The sequence below is a fragment of the Amphiura filiformis genome, chromosome 14, assembly GCF_039555335.1.
Source record: "Amphiura filiformis chromosome 14, Afil_fr2py, whole genome shotgun sequence".
In the NCBI taxonomy this organism is placed as follows: Eukaryota; Metazoa; Echinodermata; class Ophiuroidea; order Amphilepidida; family Amphiuridae; genus Amphiura; species Amphiura filiformis.
Genome location: NC_092641.1, coordinates 42129010 through 42140757, shown reverse-complemented (window position 1 = coordinate 42140757; position 11748 = coordinate 42129010). Strand labels below are relative to the sequence as shown.

The following is an 11748-nucleotide window of genomic DNA, read 5'->3' as shown; positions in this document are numbered from 1 at the left end:
CTAAAAACTCCGGTGTCCGCAGGGACCCCTGAACTTGCAGAAAATTAATTAGTTTGGTTTCATTTATCACTGATTTTGAAAAAACAAAGAAATTTGAAGCCAGTTAGAACTAGAAATTTGATTTTCAATGTTTCCGTGGCACCCGCACTGTTTCGGTTCTCACCCAAAGATAAAAACTGAGGTCATGTTCTCACCCAGACCCCATATTTTTTACATTTTGCTCTCACCGAATGCCAAAAATCATGCTCTCACCCAATGACCCCATATTTTTTACATTTTGCTCTCACCGAATGCCCCTGAGTGCAAAAGTAGGCCTATTTTTTTTTTTTATTGTATAGTATTACATGTATTATGAGGCTAGTTTCCACCATAGTGGCATTACCATTTCTTCTTTAGATAAGATTATAAATCGTTACCGTTTTTAGGTCCTTACCCCAACCCACGACAATACACTAAGGGTACAATTATTTATATACAGTCCCTTAGTTAAGATACATTAACAGCACGTTATTTATTTTCAATTAGCAAGCGCCCTCTCGCGTTGAACTTGCAGAATATTGCAGGACAGAGAAGAATTCGGCAGACATCACGAAGATCGGAAAGAAAGTTCACAGTTGCAATAAATTATCTAAAACTCGTATTCATATTTTATTTTAAAACAACACTTGCAAAATTGTACATATTAAAAAAATGAACAACAAATTTGATATGTAAGTATAGAGTGATTATCTTATTTATTGGAATAAAAGACTTGTTTTGTCGCCAATAAAATGGGAAAGTTATCAAATTGTAAGCTTACCAAATTCTGCAGAACTTTACTGCACACTAGGGTGGGCCGAAAAACACCTTTTTTCTCGGATCGACTTGGAACTCTCGGAGAATTTTACTAGGGTACATACTACTATTGTGCTAAAATATCAGTAAGATCGGAGCATGTTTCGCCCAGGCAGTAGATTTTCACAAAATCCCTACTTATTTGCCATTTCTTACTGTATAAGGCCACGTGTTTTGAACTCGCCACCCTTAGCGTTACATCACAAATATTATGAATTTTTACACCAATCAAGTTTCAAATTAGAATATCTCCACAACTATCAACCCTAAACTAGCAAAAGTATACATTTTTGGAAAGCTGAAGGCAAAAGCAATTTAAATATACACATTCCAACTCATTGTACAGGGTGACCTTGAAGTTATACAGGGTGGAAGAAAAAAATTCCAAATAAAAAATGGGTCACTTAGTGCATTACTTATTTCTAACTTGCAGTTATAAACTGAAAGTAAACAACATTGATTTGGTTGGAGGTTAGGGGGAGCCTACTGACTTTGGAAGAAAAAAAAAAATCACAGCTGTTTGGTAATCACGGAATACAGGGTGTCCCAAAATATGTTCAAATTTTTTTACAATTCAACATATTTTGAACTGAAACATTTTACCCCTAACCCATACAGAAAAAGGAAGTCCATATTTAGATTCCTCATCAAATTTCCTCTCAGAAAATGTAAACGTTGACTATGATAGGATAAGTAATTAAAAATTTACAGCAACTTTCAGATTTTGAAGACTTCCGCATTGCTTTCTACAGTGTTTAATATCAAAACGGGTAGTTTTGTACATAAAAGTTTGCATTTTATAGACTAAACCAATCATAAAGAGTTCAAAATGATTAAAAACAATTAGCAGAATTAATAATCTTTCAAAAGAGCTCTTAACCATGTCTGTAGCCCATATGGATGCAAAGATATGATCAGTTGATTCAACACGCACACACAAACTCTTTATTTCCCATAGACTTTGCACATACCGCCACCGCCTCAACCGCCACCGCCTCAACAACCACCTCGGCCATTCTGAACTCAAACCACCGTAACTCCCCTATCTTAGCTGATATACAATTCTCCTTTGGAGGTCTGTTAGGGCACTTATTTAGCTACAAAATGACACCAAACACACTACAATACCTTTTGTTTAAGCAGAGATATAACAATTTGAACGAGTCTCGATTTGGAAAAGCGTAACAAAACCACCATTTTTGGGTGGCGAGTTCAAAACGCGTGGCCTTAACTCTATATAGAGAAATCAGTAGAAACAACCTGGGAAAAGTAGGCATTGAGATGACGTCATAGCTAATATTAAACAATTTGGGTAGTTTGTTTAGACCCTCCAGAACATCACCAAATAGCAAGCAGTCTCCAATTGATTACCATTATTTTTTGCTAGAGACCTGTATTTAGTTCAATATTGATGATATTTGAGTTGCTAAATTAAGGGGTAGGGGTAGCATTATGGAGCATTTCCCCAGTTCTACTGAATCAAATTTCACAATCTTGGTCTTGTTGGGTAGATATGAACTGCAAAAGTACAAACAATACATGAGATATGAATTTAGAGCAGCTCTGACATGACCAGGGGTTAAAGGGTCATGTGACGCCTGATTTGTAGTAATTTTCAAGGCTTTGTGACCTTTTGACCTCTGGTCAAAACATGAATAACCGAGAATCATAGAGCATTTATTTTTGCCAATGCTGCAGTTCATATCTGTGCAACAATACCAAAATTGGGAAATTTGACTGAGTAGAACTGGGGAAATTCTCCATAATGCTACCCCTACCCCTTAATATAGCATCTCATATATCATTAATATTTGACTTACATGCGTGTCTTTATCAAAAATAATGGTAACCAATTTGAGACGGCTTGCTATTTGGTGATGTTCTAGAGGGTCCAAACCAGTGTTCGAAATAAGCACTTATCCTCTTGTCCTCTTGTCCAAAAATCACTGGGGACAACCAAATTGAGCTATGTACTTATCCCCTGGACAACCATTATATTTTACCTCCAAATATATGACACATTTTGGGGACAACCAAATTGTTTATGAGGACAAGCAGAATTTATGCTTTAGTTGTCCTCGGGACAACCTTCATATTTTCCCTATTTCGAACACTGGTCCAAACAAACTACCCAAAGTGTTTAATATTGGTTAGGATGGCATCTGAATGCCTAATTTTCCCAGATTGTTTCTACTGATTTCTCTATATAGAGTTATACAGTAAGAAATAGCAAAAAAGTAGGGATTTTGTGAAAATCTACTGCCTGGGCAAAACATGCTCCGATATTACTGATATTTCAGCACAATACTAGTATGTACCCCAGTAAAATTCTCCGAGAGTTCCAAGTCGATCCGAGAAAAAAAGTGTTTTTTGGCCCACCCTACTGCACACCCTAACTGCACAGTGCATGCAGCAGCAGGTCAGCAGCTACCGAGATTGTGGCCAAAAGTTTTATGCCTAAAACTATGAATGTTGTGTACATGTATTGTTTGTTCATTTAATACTGATATAGGTTTGGGTTATTTTGCAATCATGGAAGAAGAATAGAGCACGAAGTCGAAGTGCGATGGAATTGCAACTCCATTCATCGATGTGAGGTCAGCGATCGTCACGCTTGCAACATGTGGACGTAGATGGCAGCAGCATTTTTCTTTAATCAGCATAAGTCTCCACAGCACTACGCATATTTTTTTTACGTAGCTTTTAGTACTATCGTGGTGGCAGCAGCATTTTTCTTTACTTTTCCAATATGGCGCCGCCCATGAATCAATTTGGTGCCTGTTGCAGTGTTGGCGACGCCAATTAAGCGCAGAGTAATACACAGGGAAAGCTGACGCTGTCGCCACCTTTTTGTATTGCGCTAGTATATGAGTTGCAAACGGCCTGTTGCAATTGCATGCATGATGGTTTATAAAACTTTATTACGCCTTGAACGCAAGTTACGGTATCAAGTTTTGTTTGGGTACGAGAACTTCTAGCTTCTTAGACTTTAGCCTTTGAAAAAAATACTGCCCTCATAACTTCCTGAAATCTTTCTTGTACAAACTGCCAATGCATTATGTACAAATGTAGGTATCCCAGGCAAACCTTAGTTAACACATTTGCTAGTCAGCGAAATTCGCCTAGACCGGGGCCCAAACACAATGCATATTTACATAGTAGAAATTTGAATTTTTTTCGAGAACAGGTCGGTGAAGGAAACCTACATTTTAATATGTTTTCTGTACTTCACTTGACCCAAATATATGTTTTTTTATGGTGATGACGATGAGCCACTCGCACATGGAATTTTAGAGGGATTTTGATAGCAGTTCCATTAAAAAAAAAGCTGCTATCACCATGAGACTAAGATCTAGAAACACCCCTAAATGCTGTTTTGGGGAGTTTTGCTAGCAGAATCTTTTTGATGAAAGTCAATCTTTGACAAGATGTAACTTTGTTACGGAAAGTGCTATGACAAAAATGTTTTCAGTTTTGGCTTTCTTTGCTCAAGGGCTTTAATTTGATGTAAAATGATGCAGTTTGATGGCAAATTTGAATTCACCTAGCATACCTACATTACGCAAATCCATATGGATTCGCCCAGTTGATGTTTTACGAGAATCTTTGCGTGAATCGATCGATTCGTGGATTCGCATCGGATTTCTGAGCCTGCTATATGAAATTTATCTAGGCAATGATGTCAATAACTTCAATGTTAGAACTACAAATTACTGCCTTCTTTGACTTTGTGATTGTGTCTTGCAGGTTGAAAGACGATGATAGTGGTGAAGATAAAGAAGAAACAGAACCTACTACAAATAAAGAGCAACAACAGTCTACAGATCCATCCAAAGCTGTAGTCTGGGTAAGATTGGTGAAGAAGTATTTTGTGAAAAATGATGTCTGGTGGCCTCCATTGATTTTGAGGCTTGCAACAACAACAAAAAAGTGAAAGAAGAATTAGGAAATTTGTTTTTATTTGAATGTGACTCTGATGTCATGTATCTAAGTCAATCACATAACTAAAATCCTGCTCTCTCACAGTCAACCACTCTTACGAAAGAGTGAAAATAAATACTGACGAAATGACAACTTTTATAGTAAATTATACTTACTTTCTTACTCCCTCTGTACATTCATCTTTCCATTCACAGCCCAAAGTAAAGGCAGGCCAGGGTGAACATCCACTCCAATACACTTACTCCCTCTGGTTTTCAAGGAGAACGCCGGGCAACAAGACGTCATCAGTAAATTACGAACAGAATATTAAAATTATCGGCAGTTTTGCTTCTGTAAGTATCAGTTCTATCTGCATGCTATATCATCATGTATTGGTACACTAGGGGTGTCATTTTCGGGTAATTTTGTAAAAAAAATTTTTTAAGTTTTTTTTTCGGTTTTGTAGTGTCTCTGGACCTAGACCTAAATGCTAGGATCATTCATGGTTGAACTAAAAAATAAAATAAAAAATTGAATTTTGCACATTGTTTTGTGTTTTTAATATGAAAATTGATGTATAGTTTTCATGTCATACTCTATTAATGATATCAAAATGCATTCAAAGTCAATGTTTTTTTTTTTTTTTTTAGGTCAACCATGAATGATCCTAGCATTTAGGTCTAGGTCCAGAGACACTCAAAACCAAAAAAAAAAAACTTAGAAAAAATTTAAAAACCGGGCAGGGAATTTCCTATCCGGGTAATAGGATTATCGGGCGGGACTCGAATACCCGGGACTCACTCACACCCTTATGGTACACACAATTTCTTTTGGGGTACAGGGGGCTCAGAGCCCGGTACAAGGGGCTCAGATTCTGAGGGTGCACTGCTCAGTCCGACACGCCGCTAGTCCGACACACCTCTAGTCCAACACGCCGCTAGTCCAACTACAAAAATTCCTTATAGGGCTTGCACGAAAGGTTAAAAGGTTGATAAAAATGACCTACATTGAAAGTGCAGTGGAGGACAAACAAACTATTACCATCCTCTGTGAATCTTTGGCGCGTTATTCAATTTTCACGTGCTTCAATATCGTTGTTGTGCCTCCAGGGCTAGTGACCCGTGGCGTACATGAAACCTCCCTATACTTCTAAAAACACTTTTTCATTCCGACACACTGCTAGTCAGACTAGCGCAGTGGTTTTCATTTTCAGATTAGCGTAGTGGTTTTCATTTTCGGACTAGCGGCATATCTGACTGGCAGAGTGTATTTTAGATTTGGACTAGTGGCGTGTCAGACTTGTGCAGTGCATTTCAGATTCGGACTAGCATTGGTCAGACTACATGGTAGCAGAGTGTCGGACTAGCGGCGTGTCGGACTAACGGCCTGTACCCAGATTCTGAGCCGTGATATGAGTCTTCAATAAAGTTGTCATGTTTTCCAATGTGAAAACCGTGGCCTACCCTCTCTGAGCTCAGCTGTTCTAGATATGCCAGTGAATCTAAGCGTTGGCTTGCAGCATCAAATAATATTTCGCAATCAAACGGAAGGGGCAGTCTCAGGACGTGTAGTGACCAGAGATTTTGTGCATGGTGTGCCCTAGTCACGAAACTGGACTAAGTGGACTTATGCCATATCACGAGGGCTCTGCGGTCAGTAAACATTTTGCAATCAGATTGAGTGGGCAGTCTCAGGATCTGTGCTGTGGTGATTACAGGGTTTGTGTATGGTTTATACCCTATAGTCACTAGACTTTTCAGTATTCACTATAGAAAACAATTGAGTACCAAGTGTCCAGGTTGCCGATACAGTAGGAGTGGCTTGTAGAATGACGATGAAAACATATAGAAACATTTCATACTGCGGAGGTGTAAACACTGACTGCATTGAAAATTTAAATTTAAAACCTCACACTGGTGGTGTGCGTAGAATATTAAATTAGATGAGAGTCTTAAGGTGAAGGAGTGAAGAAGTGAATGAGCCTTCACACTGCACTCTTAGGGACGGGCTGATCAAAACTTCCAGGAGTCTTTGAGTCTGTTCAGCGCTAGTCAAGTAATTGGGAAGTTGGGGTAGCTCTAACATTTGAAACATAATAGGTCTAGAAAGGAGTCCATGTACTTTTTACTACACATGGGAAGTGCAATTTTTTGGGTCCAAGTTGTCTAAAATGGTTGTCCTGGATGGCCAAAAGTATGTTCGCACCAAGCCTGCTGTTACATGCAAGTGGAGTGCTTTTATTTCAAATTGTCATTGAGTAATTGGTGTATTGATTCTCATTTGACAGGTGGAGCAATTCTGGGCATTATACAGTCATTTAGCCAGACCATGTGAGCTGACAAGTAGCAGTGATTATCATTTATTCAAACAGGGTATTAAACCCATGTGGGAGGTAAGTTAGATAGTATTCCTTTGATCCCAACAGCCCTTGTGACGCAGAATGTGTTTCTTTTAACCAAAGAGATTAGACATGATTGAAATTATTGATTTTGATTGAATAATTTAATAAAATTTATCAATGGGTTGATAATTGATTGAATTTGATTTCCTTGATTTCTTTGCACCTTCAGGATGAAGCAAACAAGAGAGGCGGCAAATGGATCGTACGATTACGAAAAGGTCTGGCGTCACGTCTGTGGGAGAACTTAATACTTGCCATGCTAGGGGAACAATTCATGGTCGGGGAGGAAATATGTGGGGCTGTCGTCTCAATAAGATTTGCGGTAAGAAATTGTGTATCATTCTTCAGCTAATTGAAAAGTCTAGGCCTAGTGTGCGCACAGGTTTTTGCTGTGTTTCATTAGAAGAGAAGTAATTCATTGGTAGAGCACCAGCGCAGTTACCTTCAGAGCCTTATTTCACCTTTATACAGATGAGCACTCCATTATAATGCCTCTTTGAAGATGTCTTGGGAAGTATTTCTTGAACTGCATATCTCCTTTTGTCTTGAGTAGGCATCAATCAATAATTCTCTGAGGTCTCTGGACTTAGGACCAGACTCTGGTGGGTTAAACCGGTTTTAAGGATCCAACCATCCCGCTTCCCTCAGAGATAGATTTAATTAAACCATCATCAAAGATTGGGCACTCCATCCTACTTTCAGGCTAGGAACAGCTGGTATGAGTGGCATAAACCAGCGTGCTAATAAGTTAATGCCCCTATATTACCCAGCAGACCCTTGAGATAGAGTCAGCTGAGTAGAGCTTGCACTGCTGGAACTGAGATGTGCAATGTCATTACGGACAATGACTGGTCACAGTAACCTAGTCTTACTATCAGTTGGAGGAGTCATGTAGTTCATTGGTAGATCACCAAGGCGGTCATCTTCGGAGTCTAATTTCATCCTTCTTAAAATGAGCACTCCTGGTGTAGTTCTCTCTTGGAAGATGACAAAATTGGAAAAATCACCTTGTCTAAGAAACGAACAAAATCAGCTTGTTACACTAGCAAGTGGCATTGTCATTAAACATGACAAAACTTGTGCGTGCACCAGGCCCTGTATCTAGTGGGATTGATTAAAGAAACAACAGATGCACCAGTTACAGTTTGACTTTAACCGTGGGTATATCTGTTTACATTATACAGGAGGACATCATTTCTATATGGAACCGAACCGGGGACCAGCACATCACGACTCGAATACGAGACACCTTGAGGAGGGTTTTGAACCTACCACCGAACACAATCATGGAATACAAGACGCACACAGATAGTATTAAGTAAGTAGCAAGAAAAATCTAATATCACTGACTAGATTCATCATTTGACTAGATAAATAAGATTCTTGAAATAAGACCAACATTTTGAGCGTTTTGATTTTCTTGGATGAAAAGCATCTTGAGAATACTAAATGATGAGTCTTTCATCCGGTTGGACAATTCCTGACCATAGATGATGTAGCTGGCATTATCAGTCTTGAGAGGCTTATACATGTGACTAAGAAGGGGATGGGCCCCTCTTTACAATTTTGAATAAACCCTCTAAAACCCACCTTATGTAATGCATAGGTCAGAAATTCGACGAGAATCCATTCTCGCAAAGATCCTCATAAACAAAATTGCAAGAATCTAAATGGAATCTGGCCATGTGTTTTGAGTTGGTAGATTTTTCGGTACCCAAAATTTCCAATTTGTTTTCTCTGAAAATGCACGCTTTTTGATAAAAATATAATTGCTTGTTAATAAACTAACCCCATAAGTACAAGAAAAGTATACATTTCCTGACAGGAGTTAAACAGGGAATCCAAAAATGATATTAGTTTCCCAGTAGGAAGATTGGTTAGGGAGGTAGTGGACTTTGAATAGCAACATTTTCCATAAAAAATGTTTGATCTTCAGTGATATATATTTTTTACATATTACTCCCTATGCTGAAAAGAACATCATATTTGATTTCCTTGGCTCAAGAGCTTTAAAAAAATGTAACTTTTATTGTGATACCTGCTACAGGTTTCGCTGTGTGCGTAACATATTTGAAACACACGCTTGAGGCATTCCGAATAGGATTTACACACAAACAGTGCATTATCTGTAATCAAGGGATTTGCACTAGAAATTCACTAAATTTAAAGACAGAGTAACCTTTTTTAGTTTCTAAATGATTGTTCTTAAGTCTTTACAACATAAAACCAATTAAAAGAAGCAAATATATCAATATACCCCCATTGTTTTGAAATTTTTAGTTAAATTTACATATCAATCCTCCATATCAATCCTCGGCTCCACCCTGTCATGTTTTCATTAAAATCAAAATAACTTAAGAATGCTTTATGCTACATAAATTGTTATGGTATCAATACAAAGGTCTCATCAAAAGCTTTAAATTGATAGGTAATTTGTCTAGGTAGGTGACACCCTTGACTTAAAAATACTAAGAATTAGCACAGAAAATCTCGCACAAAAGTACTGCTCCACCCTATTGGTGTACCCAGTTTAAAATGCATGGCCATCTCCTAAATATTTCAATTTATCATACAAAGTTATATGGCGAGAATCCATGGATACTTGCACAATTCCACTGGTAGAATCCAAAAGTATTCTCGCACTTAGTTGCAAATTTCTGACCCTGTATTGAAATAAATGTGGTTTGAAATAAAAGAAGCTTAAGGCAGCGAAAAAAACAACAACCATAACCTGTTCTACAGGGCATAGACTTGCTAAGTAGGGTCAGTCATTGGAATTTTTATTTTCTAGAAAAAATCTAAACTGAATGCTTGAAAAATCTGGAAAATATTTTTTTAACATAATTATTTTGAACATTTTCTGAATGTTTCTCCCCAAATTTCAGTCCAAGTCAATCCACTTCGGCTGTTTTTGATTTTATACAGCTAAATGAAATTCCCAAAATGCTAAATATGGGTCCGTCGGACCTGTAGAACAAGTGTTTATTTTTCATTTCTTTAGCTTTTATTTGAGATTTACAAATTACAGCAAAAAATTATACCCTAAAAATAGGAAGGTATTTTACTCATGCTGTAGTTTAGTGCACAAGCAACAAAACTTTACAACCTTTGTTTTTTTATAATAATTTTTTTTCTTTTTGTTTTCAAATTTACAGAGACAACTCCAGTTTTAGGAATACAGATGTTTTTATGCGGTAGCAGATGGTCAACAAAACATGATTTAACAAACAGTCAGTCAGAGATGGACAACTAATACCACCACAAGTTAAACTCTTACATCATGTCCAGTGAATGCTCAGCAGTGGTTGTCCCAGCTTATCACTCAAAAATAATGTCAGTCCAGAACGTACAACTAATATCACCATGATGTAGGCCCTATATTGGATGGTTGCTATGGTGCTAGTTAACATCATGTTTAACTACCCAATGAATGATCAGCAATGGTTTTCCCAGCTTATCACTTAAAATAATGCCAGAACTTAACTGTCAGTCTGGACTACACACTAACATCACCACCATGTTGATATAATCCTGGATGATCAGCTATGTTGTTACTCATTAAAATCTTATATGTCATGTTCAGCTTACCATAAATTTAAATGATTCCCTCAAAACTAATGTCAACACTTGCATGCGACTGTCAGTGCGGAATGTACATCGCCACTTTGTTGGTCCAATCTTGGATGTTCAGCTATGGTGCTATTAGTTTAAACAGTCATGTAAAACACTGAATTAAAGTTTTGAGAATACTAAAATTGTTTCAGATAGTTGGCAGCTCTGTGCATGTACTGTAGTCTGGGTGCAATATAATTATGGATATGTTGGAGGCAAAATTTCCAGAGGCAAAAATTAACTGCAAATCCATCTCGCCCCACTGCTTCCAAAATTAAGATTTCTGGGACAAATGCACAAAAAGTGCAATATAACATTTTGTGCACTATTTGAACTTTGAAACTGTGATAGCAGTAGGTTGCATTATAAAGCAGTATTTTCCCGACACAAAACTTAAAGCAACATGAATTTCAGAAATAGGGAAGTTTTATGATTACAACAGTTGTGTAGCATCCCTTGCAATTTAGTTAAAACAACAATGCAACATTTTTTCCAAAGCATTATATTTTCAGCAAAATACAGTTTGCATGGTATATGGGCAATAGACTAAAATTTACAGGTATTTCTGATATATTTTTGTGATCAATATAGACCCATCTTTTACACACAATGAAATTGGACGTTTTTGGACGGAGTGCCATTTGTGGCATTACGATTCCTGGATAAGTTGAAGGAATATAGCAGGATTCCATCACATGCTGTGTTCGCTGACATTGGTTGAATGACCTTCACCTCTACTCCACTTATGCTATCTTATGCTTAAAGGACAAGTCCCAGGGTTGAAAGCAAGTCATCAAACATACAGTTGACAGGTTGAGACGTGTCATTTAGGCTAGTTTTTGGCTCGAATCAAGTCACCGTACAAATTCATTAGGGCGGAGTTACTGAATATCACTTGAGTCGGTCGCCTCATTTTACCTCAAGTCGTGACTCCTTACAACTCTGGGCAAGTCAATCATGTATGTGTTACACACTACAGG

The 11748-nt window shown here is 37.7% G+C and overlaps 1 protein-coding gene across 1 annotated transcript; it reads left to right on the top strand.

The window, feature by feature from the left end:
• Positions 1–568: 568 nt before the first annotated feature.
• LOC140170120 (eukaryotic translation initiation factor 4E type 2-like) lies at positions 569–11368 on the top strand. The gene is made up of 7 exons (XM_072193447.1): positions 569–710; positions 4582–4681; positions 4971–5108; positions 7043–7147; positions 7326–7478; positions 8341–8474; positions 10312–11368. Exons 1-7 carry the CDS (start codon positions 691–693, stop codon positions 10352–10354), a joined length of 693 nt encoding a protein of 230 aa, XP_072049548.1. The 5' UTR covers positions 569–690; the 3' UTR covers positions 10355–11368.
• Positions 11369–11748: the final 380 nt, after the last annotated feature.